The 21594-nt window shown below is 53.0% G+C and overlaps 1 protein-coding gene and 1 non-coding gene across 3 annotated transcripts; one reads left to right on the top strand and one right to left on the bottom strand.

Moving 5' to 3' along the window:
* Positions 1–244: 244 nt before the first annotated feature.
* On the bottom strand, positions 245–16107 carry GRK6 (G protein-coupled receptor kinase 6). Of its 2 annotated transcripts, none has more exons than XM_041750711.1 (16): positions 15880–16107; positions 12097–12192; positions 11006–11118; positions 10805–10882; positions 10390–10490; positions 9962–10054; positions 9806–9869; positions 9528–9668; positions 9082–9272; positions 8288–8325; positions 8103–8192; positions 6999–7207; positions 6764–6901; positions 2262–2399; positions 2045–2179; positions 245–1852 (listed from the first exon to the last, which is right to left on the bottom strand). In XM_041750711.1, the coding sequence occupies exons 1-16, from the start codon at positions 15929–15931 to the stop codon at positions 1847–1849; spliced, it is 1683 nt and encodes a 560-aa protein (XP_041606645.1). In that variant the 5' UTR covers positions 15932–16107; the 3' UTR covers positions 245–1846. The 2 variants fall into 2 exon arrangements, with proteins under 2 accessions (XP_041606645.1, XP_041606644.1); XM_041750710.1 differs by having other exon boundaries at positions 245–1373.
* A 3121-nt stretch (positions 16108–19228) lies between these two features.
* LOC121488423 lies at positions 19229–19335 on the top strand. The gene has a single exon (XR_005987052.1). It is a non-coding gene; the product is annotated as a U6 spliceosomal RNA (small nuclear RNA).
* The last annotated feature ends 2259 nt before the right edge of the window (positions 19336–21594 follow it).

Below are 21594 nucleotides of genomic sequence, written 5' to 3'. Positions count from 1 at the left end.
CCCTCAGGCCTCTCATCCTATTTAGGAAGCTGAGAAACCCACCAGGTGAGCCCAGAGGCCACCAAAGCCTGGCTGCCCGGAGAGGCTATGCCGAGATCAGCCAGGGGGGAAGGGTCCAGGGCATGTTGGAAAAGCAGCCCCCACCAAGCCCACCTCTGATCCCTTCCCACTTCCAGCAGGGTGAGGAAAGCAGGAAGACCCCTGGAACACCAGGAGCAAGAAAGAGGCAGGCAGGGCGGCTGGCCAGGTATGTGCTCGACTGTATTCACTCAGAGACACGTGGCAGCTTACATTGGACAAAATGAGTAATAAAAATTGGCTTTAAATACGGAAAAACCAGGGCCCTGTAATCCCATGCTACCCTAACACTGGGACCAGGATGGCCATCACAATCTGGGAAGGACCAGAACTGGGGCCTGGGGTATAGGCACACACACACCTCGACCTACCCCCTTCATGCACACGTTCAATCTCTCTCTCTCTCTCACACATACATACCACAGGCACACACAGGGAGGGATGGATTATTGCTGGGCACACGTGTCTATTGTTAAGAGGGGAGTCTGGAATGTTTGAGAGTTGGCCAGGGACAACCTCCTCCCCCCTTCCCATGGCCCGGGCCGGGGTGTTTCTATAAGAGGTGTCTTTAGGACAGGGCCCAGCACGTGGGACAAGGCGCCCTGGGAGCTGCAAGGCAGAGGCAGACCCATCTGGGGCAGCCTGGGCAGTGGGCTGATGGGTCCCACGGCCAGCCTAGTCTCTGGTCACACTTCGGCACAGGCGTAGGGGATACAGAGGCCCCAGATCCAGCTTTGACAAGTGCTGAGAAGGGACAACATTGGACCCCAGAGGTGGTGGCCTGAGCCTGGGGCAGCAGAGGCAGGCAGGAGTCTCACTCGGAGGTCGGCGGTGGCGAGCACAGTGCTGGGGGCTCAAGGGCCTTGGCCTGTCCACGCTGGGCCCAAGGAGCCCTGAGTTTGGCAGTGGCCCCTCTGCCAGCTCCAAGGTGGGTCTTAAGAATGGTTTGGTTGCTATATACATTCGTACAAATACATAAATACAGAAAGCCCCGAGCTCCACAGACAAGAGCTGAAGGGACGCACCTTTGTCCCAGGGACAGCCCAGGCCTTGCCAAACTCAGCCAGACAGGGACTGAGGGGCAGAGGACGCTGCGGAGAGCTCCGCTGTGTTCCCCAGGCCACAACTTGCGTGGACAATGGGGAAGACCACTGTGCAAAACTGTAAACAGTGCTTGGAGTAGCTGCTACCGCCAACCACCGGTGAGGGCCTCAGGCTGGGGGCTAGAGGCGGGTGGGGAGCTCGAGGCGGGTGGGGAGCTCTTCCTCACTGTCGCTGCAGTTTCCACAGCAATCCTGGAGGGATGGGGAAGACACGGAGGGAAAGAGGCAGAGCAAGTGCCATTAGCCACTGGTGCCATCACCCAGGCTGCGGCCCTGCCAGGAGCTGCCCGGAGCCACGCTCTGGGCTGTGGGATCCCCATGAGGGGCCTGGAGCAGCAGCTCAGGCCAGACATGGGTGGACATCAGTGCAGAGGCTACTGGCAGCAGGCTGGAGTAAGAGGGTCCAGGGGGATCTCAGGCTTTGCCAGAATAAGGTCCCATCCAGACCCTCTCCCTCTGGAGATGGTGGAGGCAGAACATGGGGAGACAGATGGATAAGCAAAGCTAGCAGCTTGAAGGTGCCAGGGTGCAGGAAATGAAGTAGTTGGGGGGGGGGGAGCGGGCACCAGACTTCTTTCGCCCACATCTTGCCTCTGCCATGGAAGGGCTGCCCGTGGCTCCCCGAGGCTGGGCAGCAAGGCCAACCCATGGGGAGCCCACACTGCTCACCTCTGGAAAGAGAAAAGAGGCCGTGAGCCCAGCCAGGGGTAGGGGACAGGCGGGAATGAGGCCAGAGACCCTGGGCACACCTGGCATGGCTGGAAGATGCCCACTCCCAGCACATGCGGGCACCAGCTCTGCCTCCCACCCACCGTCCCCTGGAGCCAGGTTAGGAGCGGAGATAGGACACCATTGGGGGTTACCTGGCGGCTGAAGAGCCTCTGCAGCAGTCCCTTCTTAGGGGGTGCAGGTGGCTGACCCTTCCAGTCCAGGTCTGGGGGAACCGAGCCATCTAGCCCAAAGACATTCAGCTCCTGGAAGCACTCGGTCTCCACCATCTGCCGAAGCACAGGCAGCTGTGAGAGCTGCCTCTGGGGCTGCTCCTCTGGAGCCCATTACACCAGCTGGGCAGGTCCTTACCTCATTCTGCCAGGGGATGGGCACACTGCCCGTGGCAAACTTCTGGTAGAAGTCCTGGTCAGTGGGTTCCAGCTCCACACCCTTAACTGTGGAAAACTGTTCAATGTCCAGAACATCCTTGCAGTAAATGGCCTGGGGCTGGTGGGGACAGAAAGAGCAGTCAGACAGGAGCAACACACACACACACCAGCATGCACACACAGCATGCCTGCCCACGCATGCGGGCAGCTCAGCCCTGGAAAATAACTCCAGCCTTGGCCTGGCCGTGCCCAGACCCTTGCAGCTCTCTGATTTAGAGTCAAAAACTAGGTACCCCATGCACTTCCTAAACATGGCAGTCCCTCCTTTTTGAGGTTATTTCCCCTTTGTAAACCAGGGATCATTACTAATCCTCATTGCTTCTTTTTTTTTTTTTTCTTTTAAGATTTTATTTATTTATTCATGAGAGACACAGAGAGAGAGAGGCAGACACAGGCAGAGGGAGAAGCAGGCTCCATGCAGGAAGCCTCATGTGGGACTCGATCCCAGAACTCTGGGATCACACCCTGAGCCAAAGACAGATGCTCAACCACTAAGCCACCCAGGCGTCCCACTCTCATTGCTTCTGACTGATGAGGCTGCGTCAAGGCCATGCCTTTCCTATCCAATAGTAGCTGACCTGCTGCAGTCAACTAGCCCCCACAGTGCTTTGGGGCATCAGTGACAGGTACCCCCTCCACCCACACATGGCTGTCTGGGGTTGCAACTGCTGAGGTGCGTGCAGGCACAATCTTAGCTGGTTGTTTCAGCTGAACATCCCCATGCAGGAACTGGAGCTGACAGGTCCTCTGTCCCAGGATGCCCAATGGCCTGCTCCATCTCCTCAAGCTTCATGGCCAATCAGAGGATTAGAATAGTCCTCCTAACCCCCCACACTCCTGGGGCTTCTGCTGGGAGCCTACTTCACTCCAGAAGGCCAGTGTCTTTTTCTATCTTCACACTGTTTTCTAAATCCTACTATTAAGGATGTCAATTAAAACAACATCATAATGTAAGATGGTACAGCTGCTTTGGAAAACAATCTGGCATTTCCCCAAAAGGTTAAAAGTTATTACCCAGCAATTCCAATCCTAGGTATATATCCAAGAGAAATGAAAACATTATGTCCCCACCAAATCTTGCATGTCAATGTTCATTGAATTATTCGTAATAGCCCAAAGTGAAAACAACCCCGATGTCCATCAACTGATGATAAACAAAATGTGGCATATTCATACAATGGAATATTATTCAAAAAAAGGAACAAAGTAAGGGTGCCTGGGTGGCTCGGTCAATTCAGCATCTGCTCAGGTCATGATCCTGGGATTGAGCCCCATGTCAGGCTCCCTGCTCAGCAGGGAGTCTCCTTCTCCCTTTCCCTTTGCCCCTCCCCCCTGCTCATGCTCTCTCTTAAATAAATACATAAAATCTTTTTTGTTTTTTGAAGAATTTATTTATTTATTCATGAGAGACACACAAAGAGAGAGAGACAGGCAGAGACACAGGCAGAGGGAGAAGCAGGCTCCACACAGGGAGCCTGACGTGGGACTCGATCCCGGGTCTCCAAGATCACTCCCTGGGCTGAAGGCAGGAGCTAAACCGCTGAGCCACCCGGGCTGCCCAATAAAATCTTTTTCTAAAAAGGGGGTTGTGGGGAGGGGGATCCCTGGGTGGCTCAGCCGTTTAGCGCCTGCCTTCGGGGCAGGGCGTGATCCTGGAGTCCCGAGATGGGAGTCCCACATCAGGCTCCCTGCATGGAGCCTGCTTCTCCCTCTGCCTGTGTCTCTGCCTCTCTCTCTCTCATGAACAAATAAATAAAATCTTTAAAATAATAATAATAAATAAATAAATAAATAAATAAATAAATAAATAAAAGGGGGTGGGCTCCTGGGTGTCTCAGTCAGTTAAGCATCTGCCTTCGGCTCAGGTCATGATCTCAGGGTCCTGGGATAGAGCCCCACATGGGGCTTCCTGCTTAATGGGGAGTCTGCTTCTCCCTCTGCCTCTCCCTCCTCTGCTTGTGCTCTGTCAGTCTCTTTCTCTCTCAAATAAATAAAATCTTTAAAAAAATTTTTTTAGGGATCCCTGGGTGGCGCAGCAGTTTAGCACCTGCCTTTGCCTCAGGGCGCGATCCTGGAGACCCAGGATCGAATCCCACGTCGGGCTCCCGGTGCATGGAGCCTGCTTCTCCCACTGCCTATGTCTCTGCCTCTCTCTCTCTATCTCTCTGTGACTGCCATAAATAAATAAATAAATAAATAAATAAATAAATAAATAAATAAATAAATTTAAAAAATTTAATTAAAAAAAGGGACAAAGTACTAATACAAGCCTATGATACTGATAAACCTTGAAAATATTACACTAAGTGAAAGAAGTCAGTCACAAAGGACCACATATCGTATAACACCACTTGCATGAAATGTCCAGAACAGACAAATATATAGAGAAAGAAAGTAGATTCATGATTGCCAGGGCCACAAAGAGAGGAAAATGGGGAATGAGTGCTAATAGACCCAGGGTTTTTGTTGGGTGGGTGGAGAGAGGTGATGTGAATGTTCTAAAATTGATTATGGTGATGGTTGCACAAATCTGAATATGCCAAAAGTCATTTAATTACAGACTTTGAGTGAGTGAATCATATAGTATATGCATTAAATCTCAACAAAACCATTAAAAATAAAAATATCATCATCAAACTTGCTTCTCATCTGTTGCTTCTAAAAAGTTAAACTCCAGGGCACTAATTTCTAGCTTTGAATAAAAGACTCTGGGGTGGTGGGATGATTTCAATGTTAAATGAGATGACGTGCACTGGAAGTAGTAACCCTGATGGCTGGGCAGGCCCCAAGCAGGCTGCTCTCAGTTCAATCACTCACAGCAAAGTCCACACCCCAGGGTGCTGGTGAGGCCTACAAGACACAGTCCTTCACAAGCAGTGGCTCCCTAGCTGTCCTCTTGCTTCTATTCGCCACCTCTGGGCCGGCCCCCACAGCTTGCAGGCCTGCTCTACAGTCCCCAGAGGTCCTCTGTCACAGTTAGAATAAAACCCTGTGCCTCCCTCAGCCTATGCTCATTATGGCCACACTGGCCTCCTTGCTATTCTATTGCTAGAGGCTTCTCCTTCTCCCTGGAATGCTCTCACCCTAAAGCTCTGCATGGCGCTCTCCTTCATATATTTTAGGCTTCTGCCTAACCATCAGGTCCTCAGAGACCACCTTGGCTAAAAATACCCCCCCCCCTTATTCCTTATCTCCCTCTTAGCTGGGTTTATTGTTTTCATATTATCTGATATTCTTTCTGTCCTAGTGCTTTATTTCACCATGCTCCCCACCACAACAGGAAGGCAGGACCGGGTTATGGTGACCTCTTTATCTCTGAGGCCTGGCACTTATGGGCACTCAGATATTGGCTGAGTGAATAAACAGTTCCTGTGTGGCTGCCAGCCATCAGTCCAGTCTGCCCATTACCTTCCTGCCTCCCCAGAGGTCCTGGTGAACTGTCAATCTCAGGACCCAGTCCCCTTACATATGGGAGGGAGGCAGGCACAGAACTTCATCTTGGCCAATCACAACCTTCCCTGTGATTTCACACAAAGCAGCCTGAATTCAGGTTGAAGGGGAGCCAAGAGATGAAGTCCTGGCAACATCACTCAAAACCCCGATGTTGGTCCTACTCTAGGATCTTCTGGCCCAATGAATCAATAAGCTCCATGTTGGACACAAGTTTTAGCCGGGTTCATGCCACCTGGAATATGATGACTCGAGGATGTTTCTGCCCGCAGAGACACTCAGTAAGTGGGTTGAGACTCCACAAGGGTGAGGTCAGCACTACCAGGTACGGTGGGCGACCAGAATTCAGTCAGCCTAATAACTCCTTAGCCCTGCTGGCAACAGCATTCTTTAGGAGACTGACCTCCCCCTGCCCGCTGCCCCAGCAGCACTTTAGGTGGGCAAGTGATCCAAGTGTGGCCCCTGAGGGCCTCTGAGCCATCAGTGACAATAAGCACTAGCCTTAGGACTTTTTTTTTTCTCTCCCCGTTTAGGACCTCTTTTGAAATTATTGGGCAGGACGTACACCGTGTCTCCCGGGCTGGCCGAGGAAGGGAGACCTGAAATGCTGGATTCAGGATGAATGCACATTTTCAGGATGTGGACCTGAAATGCTGGATTCACCACTACCATCCCCTAGAGAGTAGATTCACCACTACCATCCCCTAGAGAGAGCAGCCAGGAAGTAAAGACTGCATCCTGGCCAGTAGAGTGGGGAGGGAGAGGAAGAGGGAATTCCTGCAATGTAGCTGGAGCCCCAGATCCAGGTATGCCAAAAGCGACACCTATTCTGAGGCCTTCCATCTGCCTGAGTCTGGTGAGTTATGTTCTATTGGCGAAGCCATCTGAGTTGGGTTTTCTGACACTTGCACTGAAGGTGTCTAGACCTCTCCTCCAAGAGCCCCACCCTGATCAGGAGTGAAAAGCACTCACGTCGGGCTTGAATGGTGGCTCCAGCATGCCGGCTCCCAGCCGCTTGAAGTTCAGCTTCTTGAAGAGGGGGTGTTCCTTTACCTCCCGGGCACCACCTCCACGACACCCTAGGCGCTCAGCAGGATCCTTGCACAGGAGCTGCACCAGGGCAGGGGCAGTCAGGGTGGCCTGGGAGCAGTGCCCGCTACCCCTCAACCCCAGGCCTGGCCACTCAGCCTCCTGCTGGCTGCCTTACCTGGGAGCAGAGCGAGCGGGCCTGCGGGGAAAAGCGTTCCGAGTATTCCTCAGGCACCTCCTTCACCAGCCTCTCCACCTCCTCTCGCTTGATTTTCTTTTTCCTCTGCTGGAAGGGTGACTGCCCTGCGATCATCTCATACAGGAGGCAGCCTAGCGCCCACCAGTCTGGGCTAAATGTGTACCGTTCGTTCTTCACCACCTCCGGAGCTGGGCAGAATGAAATGGGAGTGAGGGCTGGGCAGGAGGCAGGAACCAAGCCCTGGGGCCCTGGGAATGCCCAACACACTTCAAATGGGGTATCAGCTCAAACAGCTGCTTGCCAGCAGGCACTCTAAACAGCCTGGTAGGGACTTCAGTGCATAGGACAGCACATGCCCCATCAAAGGGAGCCCGTGTGGCTCTGCAGGAGGCCAGGTCTTCTGATTTTTCAAAAGAAGTCAGAAGTTTGTATTTTATAATGTGAAGCTGTCTGGCCTATCAAATGTTGGCAACTCATTCCAATGGTTTTAAAAACAATTTGATTGAAGTACAAATGTAGGCCACATTAGGCCTGTGTGGTTACCAGTCTGCAACCTCTGGATTTAATATAGAAAGAAAGAAACTCATCTGCTGTGTGCCTACTGCCTGCCAGTGGGCTCATGGGGGTTTTTGCCTCTCCTCCCTCTTTTCATCTTCAGGCAACCCTGGGAGTCAGTATAAGTGCTTTATAGTTGGGCAAAGTGAGGCTAGGAGCAGCAGTATATGGCCCACAGTCACAGAACAAACAACAGGTAGGCCCTGGGTGACTGGGGCTCTGTCTGCTGTGTCACATAGTCTCCAAGGGGAATATGAGGGCACTTCCTCTCTGAACCTGGGCAGGTCAGAGGAGGGCAGGACTGAGAAGATAAGATCAGCTCCTTCTCCTCTTCCTCTGGTAGCAACCTGCAAGACCAGCCAATAGGAAGAGCTCAGTATTTGGTGAGTGTGTATTCGCAGGTGTGTGGGGTCCTGGCTGAGTCTTGGTCCTAATTTATAAACTAGAGTTATCATCTCTTTCTACTCCCTGAGACACAGAGGTGGAGGGGTCCAAAGGGCAAAGAAGTAAGGATGGAGGGAGACTCACCCATGTAGCCCACAGTGCCCACACGACCCTTGATGGTCTGGCCCTCTGGCACATGCACAGCCAGCCCCAGGTCAGAGATTCGGATATGACCTGAATGTAGGTGGAGCAGGGGGGGGCCCATTAGACAGGTGGGCCAGACCCTTTCCTACTCCACTGCATCCCACCTCTGTGACCCCCTCACCCACCATGGTCATCCAGTAGGATGTTCTCTGGCTTCAGGTCCCTGTGGGGAGAGAGGGGCAGGGTCAGATGTTCAAAATGCAGAGGAGCCAGACAGGACGGTACCACCTCCTAGCTCACTTGTCTTCTGGAATGGGAAGTGCAGCAAGGTGCAGAAGCCATTTATCATCAGGGTGAGGGACAGCTCTGCCCTCGCTCACCACAGCCCCGACTTGAGGGAGGCAGCCTGGGGATCTGTCCAGCTAGGACCCATCCTGCAAGTCCCCAGGCAAGTGGAGAGCAGGTCCTTGGGAAGGCAGCACCAGGAGCTTTGCTCACCACTAGTGCTGAGGTGACTGACTTTGGTGGCTAACTCTACGTTTCCTGTCAAAGGGGCTACTCATCTGTCCTCTCATGGGGCTGTTACTGGCAGTGATTTCATCTGAACATCCCAACAATGCACAGAGCTCTCTGCTGCCAAGCCCTCCATGCCAGGCTCTGTGCACTGCACTGCATCATCCCATTTGGTCCCTAAAACCAGCTACAAGGCAGGAATTACAGTCTCTGCTTCCCAGAAAAGGAAACAATGTAGGGAGCAGGAAGCTGACTGGCAGAGAAGGGTGACAACACTAGCATTCCCGTGAGTGAGCCAGACCCAGAAGCTCTCAAGTCCGCCTGGCTAAGGGCGCCCCAAGCCAGTGCGCAACAGGGCTCAAACTGGCTTATGCCTGCCATGACAGCCCCAGCCCACTAGCATCCTTTCATAGCCTCCACCCGTGCCCAGCCACAGACTCCCACAGGGAGGGCCAAAGCCCAGAACCTGTACACGATGCGTTCCCGGTGTAGGTCCTCCAAGCCACAGCAGATCTCCGCGGCATAGAAGACAGCTCGAGGCTCGGGGAAGCCGGCCTGGCCCATGTGGTAGATGTGGAACTTGAGGTCGCCTCCATTCATTAGCGTCAGCACCAGGCACAGCGCATCCTTGGTCTCATAGGCATAGGCCAAGCTCACCTGTGGCCGAGGGGACCCGAGCCCTCAAGCAGGGGCCAGGGGCCACCTGATGGCAAGGCTGGCACCAGCCACCCAAAAAATCCTTCTCAGTGCCACTCCTTGGGGTCCCACCTGCTCCCCAGGCCTGATGTCAATAGCCCAAGCCTGCCCTTCCTAAGTATTTCCAAGGGCAGGAAGACATCTGGCCTGGTGAGCGGGGAGGGCAGGGCAAGTGCATGGCCAGGGGAAAGGGAGGGGTCTCCTCTCTGTACTTACTACAAACCTACTGTTCACTTTCTCCAGGATCTGTTTTTCATTGAGTGCCATGGCCTCCCCTTTCCGCTTCTTGATCCGCTTCTTTTCCAGCTTCTTGCAAGCGTACATCTTGCCTGTTGCCCGCACCTGGCAGGCACACACCTGGAACCAAGGCAGATGGGCAAATAGGGACAACTGTGCCCTTCCTGGGGCCACAAGGGTTTGGGGACAGGGGTTGGTCCAAGGCCCACCGTACCCCACATTACCACTCCATCAGAGACTCTGGCGTGGCCACTTACCTCACCAAAGCCACCTTTGCCCAGGACTCGGTACTGCCTGAAGGTGTTTTTGGTCACTGGCTGCCTGCGGGCATGGGATTTCAGAGCAAACACTGGCTGAGCAGGGCCCCAAGGCCTGTGAGAGTCCTAGAAACTCCCAGCCTTCAGGGAGCTCACCTTTCCAGCCACTTCCACTGTAGGAAACGGTTGAAGTAGATGCTGTCGAGGTAGTCGGCAAAAGGAGCCATGCTCAGGTACTCATGGGTCAGCCTGTTGAGAGGTTCCAGCCCACTGGTCAGCCCCTGACACCTCAAGTTCTCAGCCTGATGGGCCAGACCCCCTGCTATGTGCACGCTTGGCCTGAAAGGCAGCATCATGAGCCAACCCTCTGGCTAACTCAAAGAGAAGGGAGGCATGCACCCATACAGAAGCTGAAGATGCTACAGAGAGGGAAGGCCACCTGCCCAAGCTCACACAGTGCATGCAAGGCTAGGGTGAGAGGCTGAGCTCCCTCACCAGCTGCTGAACTGTTCGCAGCCTTCCAGGCCCACAGAAGCCCCCTCCTCAGGATACAACTCCAGGCCTGTGGGCAGGGAGAGGCTTACCGGCTGAGCTCCTGGAAGAGGTCTTTGCAGGGCCCCTGCTCCAGCCGCTGGGAGCAATTAGTCACCAGCTGCCGGGGGACCTCAGGAATGAGGTCAGGACCCTAAGGACAGGCAACAAATAGGTTAGTGCAGGGGGTCCTGTGGCCAGCTGCCCACTCCCAGGGCAAAGAAAGCCAGTATCTTGGGCCTGTGGTGCACCAGCCTGCCCAGATGCTGAACTCAGTTCTACTGCTACCCTTGAGGCAGGGTGAAGCGGAGCCACCGGCTCTGGCCCACCCTCCTGGGCTCCGTGCCCCTGGTCTGCCAGGTGAACCTGGTGCAACTCCAGGGCACTCTCTGCCCAGGCTGCAGTCATTCCTCTCTCCATCACTGAGCTCTGCCCACTGGTATCATCCTTCCATCGCTGCTCACTCACCGTGTGGCTCAGAAAATTCTGCATTAGCTGTCGCCCACAGGCCTTCCGCTTCTCATCAGGGGTCACTTCATACTCAGCCTGCAGGGGGGAGGCAGAAAAGCTTGGGGTCTGGGTGTATCAACGGTGTGAGGAGATGGAGAGCACTTGATCTGGGGACCTCTGCCTCCCGCTCAGGGCCAGGCCAGGATGGGCCGCACTCACCACTCCATCCAGGAAGGCAATGCAGCGGGTCAGCTCAGGCCTTGTTGCACAGAACTCTCGGAACAGCAGGCGCCCAATGGGCTGCCGCTCACACAGGCTATGGTAGTCACGTTCTGCAAGCAAGCGTAGGAGCTACTGGGTTCCCAGACCTGGAGACTGCCAGCGGGCCACTCCTATCCATACCACCCAGGTCCTGGGCCCCAACAGCAGCTCCTAGCCCTGTAGTATGGAAGCCATTATCTCCTTTAGAGCCCTCACTACAACACTGAGATGGGCATTACTCTTATTTCCATCAGACCTTGGGACTGAGGCCCAGAAAAGCTAAGTAATTCGCTCAAGGTCACACGGCCAGGAGTATGGCTCCAGAGGTAGGCCCTTACCTCCCCTGCTATCTCCCGGTTCACACCACCTACATACGTGACAGTGCAGGGCTTGGGTGTGGTTTGTGAGGTTCCGGCCCGGCCCAGGCTAGGCCCAAACCTGCTGCCTGCCTGGCGAAAGTGCAGGAGGAAGCTGTGGCTTCCGGCGAGCTCAAGGCTAGGCCTCCTTCCAGGCGGTGGAAGCAGCCACGGTATACTCCTTGCCCACATGCAGGCCATCAGAGGGCTTGAGACAACCCTGGGTGCTGCACAAACCTGGGGCCTCAACCAAGATAAGCAGGAGCTGGGGTCCCAGCCCCTCTGGTCAAGGCTTTGCTGCCCATCCACCCCCACCTTACACTCACCCCACACCAGGCTGGGCTGTGCTAAGCACAGGCTTGGGGCTCCTAATACATCAATCTGTGGGTTGGCTCTAGCCTCCCTTGTGCTCTCTACCCCTCAAACCCTAGGCCGGGCCCTCCTTTCCTCTGCTTCTCTCAGACTGCCCCAAATATGTAGCTGCCCTGCTCCTCATCCACTCCCTCCCTCAACCCCCACCCCCATTGTCTGCACTGTGCTCTCCACCCATCTCAAGCCCAGGAACTGAAACTGGGTTGGGTGGTGCAGCCTCAATCTTCCTGCTCCCAGGACCCTCCACCATGCCCCTCTGCCCCAGGGGTGAGGTCTGAGGAGAGGCCCTCCAGCACCTCCAAGTCTCTACCCAGGCCTCACCGAGGCTGAGCCGCAGCTCTTCACACTGGCTGATGTGGGGGAACTGTAGCATCTGTCGCCATTTCTTGCTTTTGCCTTTGCGATTCCCACCACCACCTACGGGAACAAAGGGGCACTGGGTCTCCAGTCCCACAGCCACCGCGCTTCCCCTCAAGCACTCAGTGTACCCAGAGGCCTTCTGGGCTCAGCCCAGGCCCAGGCCCAGCCCACTCCAAGAGGCACCACAGGTCTCCATTCTGCATGCTTCAGCATGCCCTCGCTGGGCTCTGGGACACCCAAGGTACCCTGGGCCTCCTGCTGGGGGCTCCTGAGCTACAAGATCCAAGAGGGGTGGTGAAGACAAGGCCACCAGGCCGGAGGAGGGGGGTGATGTGAATGGAGGGGGGCACGGGGTTCCAGGAAGCCTTGGCTGCTTCCTACCAGGTAAGGGTTTCTCAGGTATAGAAAGTAGAGGACATGACAGTGATAGGAACTCTGTAAGTCAAGGCACAGAAGGAAGAGATTCCAGGACATGTGCAACATGCCTGAGAGACACCAGAAGCAGAGGGCAGCCTATGTCCCTAAGGAAGCTTCAAGCCCCTATTACCTAGCCCTGCATCAGAGCTACCAGAGACTCAGACAATATGGTGGCAAGAGGGCAGGCATTTGGGATGCCACTTCAGTACACAAGGGCTTCCATGGCCTAGATACCTGCCTTATTTTACCTAGCTGACTCCCTCTCAGTAGCTGCTGAGACCAGAGTAGCACCTCAGGTGCTTAGAGAGCCAGATAGGTATGGTATATGTGAGCCAGATGGGAGGCAACAGGGAGTGGAGGGGAGTGTGGTGAACTGGGCCATATCCACCCCTTCCAATAGGGGCAGCTGCAGCTTTGCTGTGGCCAGGCAGGAATGCAGGCTCAGTTTGGCCAGCCGGGATCTGGACTGTTGTATGAAATACTGGGTCGTATTTTTTGTAAAAACCCACTGTAGCCAAGTGAATTAAATATGTTAGAGAGCTAGCCAGATGTGGCCCATGAGCCAGGAGGTTGAAAATGGAAAGGCCTGAGTCTTAGAGCCCTACAGACAGAGGTTTGAATCTCCAATTCACACTTTAGGCCCATCTAGGAGCTCAATTTCTTCACAGGTACTAGGGATCCAAAGCCACCTCCAGAGGTGCTGTCAGAGTACCTGGGAGAGTCTGTGCCTAGTGCTTAGCAGGGCTGTGGCAAGAGTCGGGCCTCAGCTCCAACAAGTCATGGCAACCTCAGGCAGCCACTTCCCCTTGCCTGGCCTCAGTTTCCCTGCTGCTTCCCCAGCCTTGTTTAGATCTGGCCCAGCTGAAAGCAAGTGGCACAGGGGAAGGGGCTGCTCCAGGGAGGGGGCAGAGCTGAGTCCCTCCAGGGCTTCTGTGACCTAAGCTGCCTGGAGGAGGAAATGTTGCAGGACACCCATTGGGAAACTTGCTGGCAGCCCTCCTGCAGCCTGCACCCAGCATCCCCCACAGTCATTGCTCCACTGTGAATGAGCAACAGACCCCCACCCCCAAGCCAAGGCAAGGCCTCCCCAGAAGGGGAACTCCCCCCCCCCCTCCGTCACCCACCCCACCACAGATCCCTCACCCAACTCTCCATCCGCTGGCCTCCCCCCACCAGTTACTTCCTCCTCCCCCTCCGCCAGGCCACATCAAGGCAGCAGCAAGAGTCACATGCAAATATCCTGTCCTGGAACTGCCACCAGAGTCAGTGGGGCTTCTCCCCAGCCTAGCCTGGTCCCCTCTCTGTGCCTCTGGGCACCTGGGCAAGGAAAGACGGAACCCCAGCCCCCCAAGCACTGCCCCACTTCATCCTCAGAGCAATGCTGCCGTACCATGCACAACCTTGGGAGAAAACAGAGGCCTTGAAATGAGGAACCAATTTGTCCAAGATCACAAAGCCTGGGGGTGCCAGAGGCAGGATGAAAACCCAGCTCCCTAGGACCACAACCCACACTCCTTCTCCTGCCAAACACACCATGCTGACATCCATTAGGTGTCAAGTAAATACACATACCCAGGGTTCCCAAACCATTAGGGCCTCAGATCCTTTGGGGAGGTGGCAAAGGCCCAGCCAGCCCCAAGCTGTCAGCCAGCTAATGAAGGGGTTCCCATGCAGCCAGCCTAGGGGCCAGGGTTTAGGACTGAGTGACAACAGGGATTTCTCTTAGTTTTCAGGTCCTATCCCCAACCATTCCACAAAAAGGGTTACTCAAATTTAGAGAGAAGAGACTTGTCTAGAAGCCTGCAGGTGGGAGGGGCAGGACCAGGTTGGGTAAGGGCTCTCCAGCGGAGGCATCAGTCCAGGTCTGGCCATACCCCCCTACACCTAACCCATGGCCTGAGGAAGCCTGATGGGAGGTGCTATGCTCTCTGGTCAGGCAAGGCAGTGCTTAGCAGGCCTGAAGCCTGAACTGGCTGTAGCCCTAAGGAGGGAGGCCTGGCCAGGCTCTCCCCACCCCTCCTCCCTAGCTGGCTGGATGACGAGGCAGAACAGAATCGGCAGATGCCCCCAGAGGCTAGGAGGAAGGCCTAGCCCTGAGACTTGATAAGGGACAGGAGATAAGGAAGACTCCGAGCACTGGGGACCCAGCCTGCCATGCCTACTTCCAAGCAGCACCTCGCAGGGGGCAACACACACTGGGCAGGAAGGGGGTATAGATGCTGTGCCATCTGAGGGCTCCACTGGGCTTCCTACACACTATTGGGGGCATCCTGTGTCCTAGGCCTGGGGCAACCACAGTCTCACTGTATGAATTGGGGGCGAGTCCTTAGGCTGGGCCTGTTTCCCACCTGTAAAATGGTGGGAAGAAAAGTGAAGCAGAAAAGTGAAACAGATGACCTGGCCCGGAAGCCCAGGAAAGAGTAGAAATGACCATGTCATGACCTCTCTGCCCTAGAGTTCAAAAAAGAAGGGTCTTGTTCACGGCTGATCCCCAGCACCCTAGACAGGACAGGGCACAGAATGAGCGTTCTGTGATTATGTTACTGAGGTGGACAATGGCAGGCGAGGACCAGGTCTGGTCCTCTGTGTCCCCCAAGACCCTCAGAGAGCAGGTGCCTGGGAACGTTTGCAGTGGGAGCTCTGAGGAACTCAATACACATTCACTAGATTTGCTCCCTCTGCCAGGTCTGCACTTACAGTCCTGCCAGTTCCACATGCTCTCTTCCTTCAAAGCTCAGCTCCCACTTATTTCTGTGCCCATTTGACCCACTAGACGGTGGGCTTCCTGAGGGCAGAAATCATAACCCATTCGCCTTTGTCCCCAGTGTCCTAAGGCACGGAGCAACATATGTGACCAGTAGTTTCCTCAAACGGGGTGGGCTGTGCTACCGCAGTGGCTCCACTCATTCATTCCCCAAACCTTTATCCTGCAGCAACTTTGCGCGGATCCAGTCTGGGCGCCAGGGTCTGGGCCCGAGGCACGTGGGGCAGGCTACCCTTTCTCGGGCATCTTCTCACCTGGGGGAGACCTCAGGCAGGCTCTCCAAGGACCCGGGTCCCACCCTTCCCTCTTCCTTCCTCTCTTCTTCACCGCCTCACGTCCTCCCCCCGCCCCGCTGCGCAGCGAGGGCGGTGGCCAGACCCCCGCCCCTTCCTGGGCCCTGGCACCCTCGGGCAGGTGCGGAGGACTACCGGCCGGAAGGGCTAGCTTCTGCGCGGGGTGCGGGGCGCGCTGCCCTAGGGGAGCTCGCTGCTGGGGCGCCCAGCTGAGCTCCGAGGCCGCGCGCCCGCGTTCCCTGCACCCGGCCGCCCGTTCGGCCGCCTCACCTTCCCGGGCCTTGAGTAGCACCGTGTTCGCTACGATGTTCTCGAGCTCCATGGGCTGCGGCGCCGCGGGGCCCGCCGGGCCGCGCCGCCGGCCGGGAACGCTCGCGGGACCCGGGGCCGGATGGCGATCGGCGCGGCTCCGCTCGGCTGGCAGTGACCGCGCCGCGGCCTCCCCGGCCTCCCCGGCCTCCCCGGCCGCCGCCGCCGCCGCCGCCGCCGCCCGCCGCTCACGCCCCGCCCCCTCCCGGGGGCCACACGGCGCGGGCCCGCCCAGCCCCGCCCTCTGTTTACTTTACGCGGCCAATAACCGGGCGGGCGCTCCCCGCGCCGTCTCCCCATTAGACAGCCTCTTCATTAATCCCCGCCTTCCGAGCCAGGGATTAGCTCAAAGGAGAAGGGAGGAGGGACTTTATACGTCATCTCTTCCTGGTTGGTCTGAGGGGCGTTCAGCCCCTAGGTTCGAATTTCTGGGCCTTCGTAGGATAGCGAACTGCCAATTAGGGCCGAGCCCTCTGCTGGGACAGCAGAGGTAGGTCCTCTGGGTCACGCCCCGGAAGCCGGATGTTTGATTGGGTCAAAGGAGCGTCAGTCATTCTAATCGCTGCACTCTAATTGGGCCATCAGATGAGGGTGTGACCCGGGTCCCTTTGACTATCCTTGGCTTTTCTAAGGTTTGTAGGGATGCACTTGCTATCTTGGGCCTCCTGCTGGCCGGCTGCGAACTGCTTTGAGCCATTTGTCCAGCGGTATTCCTTTGGGTTGGCCCGTTCTGGAGAGTGCACATCGGAAGCGGGTAGAGGTCCAGAGGAGGTGGTTGGCCTCCCCAGCTGCTCCCCGGCCTCCGGCACCCGCCCCGCTCCCCCAGCCGGATGTTGTGATTTCTCTCCACCCACACGGCCTCGCCCGCCCTCGGCTCTGCTGCCTTATAAGGCAGCGTTACCACCCTGAGACCTTTGAGTGAGCTCACACCCATTATACAGGTGGGGAACAGAGAAGTGCCAGAAGTCCAGCGGCTGGCTCCAGGCGGATATCCTACTGTCTCCTCTCCCACCTGACACAACAGAAAACGAAGACTTGCCCAAACTCAGCGAGTAAGAGTAAGGCAGAGCCGGATTCAACTAGGTTTCTCTGATCCCTATTCATTCATTCATCCATCCAAAAATACAGAGCACCTGCTTTGTGCCAGGCATTGAACCAGATGCGGGGCAATACAGTGGTGTCAGCAAGATAGCCGAGCTCTCTGCTTACATGCTAGACGGGTGGTAAAAGTTAGACCCGTAATAATCAAATAGGATGGTCTCAGAGAATGATAAGTGACATTAAGACAAAATACTAAAGTGTGAGGGGGGGAATGGTCTCAGGGTGTGACATTTGAGGAGATCCAATGGCCATATGTGGCTACCATATTGGACAACATAGAGAATGTTTCCATCATCACGGAAAAGAAGTTCTGCCAGATAGCACTAATCTGGAGGAAGGAGTGGCTTCCATTTGTACAAAGGTTCCATGGTGACAGCCTGAATAACTGGGAGAAAAATGATGCCACCAACTGAGGAAAAGTGAAGGATGGTAGGCTGAGTACTTTCTGATCCCCTAAACTTGACTTGAACAGACAGTTTTGCCACTTCTTGAAATATATACCCTAAGTCTCTGCTAGAGAGAAGTGGGATGTTGTGTGTGTATATCCAGACATTTGTGAGCAGGAGCTTGATGGCTTCCTACTTCTCATCCCATAGACCTATACCCCAGCTGTACAAAGACAGAAGCCAGGGCAAGATGGTGCCTTTCTGCTCTAGTCCAAAGTTGCTGGACACCCAGATGTGCAGGGAGAACTGGGGCAGATGTGTAGAAATTGTTGAGAAGGGGGAATGTGTATATATGGGAAAGTTTATTTGCAAACTTCTGTAGATTGAGTCTTAACCATATGCCAGGCTCTGCCCTTTCTTTTTTTTATTATTATTAATTTATTTATTTGAGAGACTGGGTGCAGACGGTGGAAGAGGGAAGGCAGAGAGAGAGGGAGAGAGTCTTAAGCAGACTCCACTGATGAGGACGCTGAGCTGGAACCAGGAGTCTGACACTAAACAAACTGTGCCACCACCACCCAGGTGCCCTCAGGCTCTGCCCTTTCAAATGCATTCCCATTTAGCTATCTCAACAAACTGACCAGGCAGTGTGAGTGCCCCTCCCTTCCTAGAGAGGTGTTGCAATTAAGGATCATAGAGGCTCACAAACTATAGAATAAGCCCAAATGTCCATTGAATGATGAATAATAAAGATGTGGGGTGCCTGGGTAGTTCAGTCAGTTAAGCACCTGACTCTTGATTATGGCTCAGGTCAGGATCTCAGGGTCGTGAGACTGAGCACTGCATCAGACTATGCACTGGGCATGGAGCCTGCATAAGATCCTCTCTCTCTTCTGGGGCACCTGGGTGGCTCCGTTGGTTAAGCATCCAACTCTTGATTTCAGCTCAGGTCATGATCCCAGAGTCCTGGGATCAAGTTCCAAGTCCAGCTTCTGGCTGAGCAGGGGGCCCCCTTGTCTCTCTTTCCCTCTACCCTGCCCCCTACTGGCTTTCTCTCTCTCTCTCTCTCCCTCTCTCTGTCTCTCTCTCAAATAAATAAATCTTTAAGAAAAAAAAATTCTCTCTGTCCTTCTCCTCCTCAGCCCCTCCAACTTTTTCTCTTTCTTCCTCTCTTAGAAAAAAAAAAAAAGGTGATGTACACACAAACACACGATGGAATATTACTCAGCCATCAAAAAGCATGAAATCTTGCCATTTGCAACAACATGGATGGAACTAGAAAATGTTATGCTAAGCAAAATAAGTCAGTCAGAGAAAGACAAACATCATATGATTTCATCATATGTGGAATTTAAGAAGCAAAACAGATCAACAAGGGGAAGAGAAAGAAAAAAACATAAATACAGAGGGAGAGAGGCAAACCATAAGAGACTCCTAATCATAGAAAACAAATTGAGGGTTGCTGGAGGGGAGGGGAGGGTGATGGGCTAAATGGGTGATGGGTATTAAGGAGGGCGCTTGTTGGGATGAGCAATGGGTGTTACACATGAATGATGAATCACTAAATTCTACTCCTAAAATCAATATTATACTATATGTTAAGTAACTTGAATTTTTAAAAAATTTTAAAAAGATTTTGTTTATTCATGAGAGACAGAGAGAGAAGCAGAGACACAGGCAGAGGGAGAAGCAGGCTCCCTGGGGGGAGCCCAATGTGGGACTCGATCCTGGGACCCCGGGATCACACCCCACGCCAAAGACAGATGTCCAACCTCTGAGCCACCCAGGCACCCCATTAACTTGAATTTAAAGAAAAAGGTTCAGTGCTCGCTTCGGCAGCACATATACTAAAATTGGAACGATACAGAGAAGATTAGCATGGCCCCTGCGCAAGGATGACACGCAAATTCGTGAAGCGTTCCATATTTTTAGTGGGCTGCATCTGTGAAGAGGACAATAGTACCGTCATCTGGTTTTGGCTGCACAAAGGCGAGGCTCAGCGATGCCCTAGCTGTGGAACCCATTACAAGCTGGTGCCCCACCAGTTGGCCCACTGAGCCTTTGCACTAATTTACTCAAAATGTGCTGTGAAGTTTCTTCTTTCCAATAAAGACTAGCCATTGCATTGGCTCCTTCTCCCATAAAAAAAAATAGAAAGAAAGAAAGAAAGAAAGAAAGAAAGAAAGAAAGAAAGAAAGAAAGAAAGAAAAAGGTTCATAGAGACTGAGCCTCTGACCCATTGTCATACTAGGGGGTTAGTGACCAAAATGGAATTGAAGGTTTCCTGATGCAAGTTCACTGCTGTTTTTTCCCTTCCAGTCTCTGTGACTAAGGTCATTATTTCCCTACTTTAAGCCACTGACTTACAGAGTGATCGTGAGGGGTTTTGTTTTGTTTTGTTTTGTTTTGTTTTGTTTTGTTTTAGGAACTTCCTGGTAACAATATATGAATTCTTGCCTCAGTTAGGACTTCTGGTTTCAACTAAAACTGGCTCAGGCAAGAAAAAAAAGGGGGGGGCGTTTAACGAATAAATTGGTTCAAGTAACTGAAAAGAAGAGGTGGTAGTTCTGATTTTCTGTGTCTTTGGAGTCCAGGTCTCAAATAGTGTCACTTAAAATTTGTCTTTCCCATCTTCTGACTTTGCTTTTGATCTGTATTGTCTTTATTCTCAGGCAACTTTTCTCTCTGAGATTTAAAGATGGCTGCTAAGAACTTATTAAACTCAACAGCAAAGAAACAAACAATCCAAAATGAAATGGGCAAAAGACATGAACAGAAATTTCACAGAGGAAGACATAGACATGGCCAACAAGCACATGAGAAAATGCTCCGCATCACTGGCCATCAGGGAAATACAAATCAAAACCACAATGAGATACCACCTCACACCAGTGAGAATGATGAAAATTAACAAGACAGGAAACAACAAATGTTGGAGAAGATGTGGAGAAAGGGGAACCCTCTTGCACTGTTGGTGGGAATGTGAACTTGTGCACTCTGGAAAACTGTGTGGAGGTTCCTCAAAGAGTTAAAAATAGACCTGCCCTACGACCCAGCAATTGCACTGCTGGGGATTTACCTGAAAGATACACACGCAGTGAAACGCCGGGACACCTGCACCCCGATGTTTATAGCAGCAATGTCCACAATAGCCAAACTGTGGAAAGAGCTTCGGTGTCCATCGAAAGATGAATGGATAAAGAAGATGTGGTCTATATATACAATGGAATATTACTCAGCCATTAGAAATGACAAATACCCACCATTTGCTTCGACATGGATGGACCTGGAGGGTATTATGCTGAATGAAATAAGTCAATTGGAAAAGGACAAACATTATATGGTCTCATTCATTTGGGGAATATAAAAATTAGTGAAAGGGAATAAAGGGAAAGGAGAGAAAATGAGTGAAAATATTAGTGAGGGTGACAAAACATGAGAGATACCTAACTCTGGGAAATGAACAAGGGGTAGTGGAAGGAGAGGTGGGCGGGGTTGGGGTGACTGGGGGATGGGCACTGAGGGGGGCACGTGGTGGAATGGGCACTGGGTGTTATGTTATATGTTGGCAAATTGAATTCTAATAAAAAATTTTTTAAATAAAATAAAAAATAAATATGGCTGCTAGCAGCCCCATGCTCACTTCTTACTAGTGAGGCAATTTCTAGGGAGGGAGAAAGCCTCTACTCTACCTTGAAGATTCCAGCAAAAATCCTGGGGCTGCCTCTGACTGGTTTGATTTGGGTCAGATGTTCATTTTGAACCAATCATTGAGGACAGAGAGAGACAGTTTCCTGGTTGGCTAGATATGGATCACATTCCTACTCCCACCTCAGCTGAGGGATGGGGTAAGTCATTAGGAATCAATCTATCTGTATTAGTCATCAAATGCTGGGTAACAAAATACTCTAAAACTATGGCCTAAAACAACAACAATCAATTATCATTTCTCATTGTTTCTGAAGTTCAAGAATCAATTATAGCTTCAAAAAAGAAAAAGAAAGAGAAAGAAGGAAAGAAAGAAAGAAAGAAAGAAAGAAAGAAAGAAAGAAAGAAAGAAAGAAAAGAAAGAAAGAAAGAAAGAAAAAGAAAGAAAGAAAAAAAGAGGAATTCAGAAGCAACTTAGTTGTATGGTTCTGGCTTGAGGTCTCCCATGAGGTTGCAGCCAGATGTTGTTTGGGGCTGCAGT

This window comes from Vulpes lagopus, chromosome 3, assembly GCF_018345385.1.
Source record: "Vulpes lagopus strain Blue_001 chromosome 3, ASM1834538v1, whole genome shotgun sequence".
Classification (NCBI taxonomy): Eukaryota; Metazoa; Chordata; class Mammalia; order Carnivora; family Canidae; genus Vulpes; species Vulpes lagopus.
Note: the sequence above shows the minus strand (reverse complement) of the source record. Positions and strands in the feature narration are given on the sequence as shown.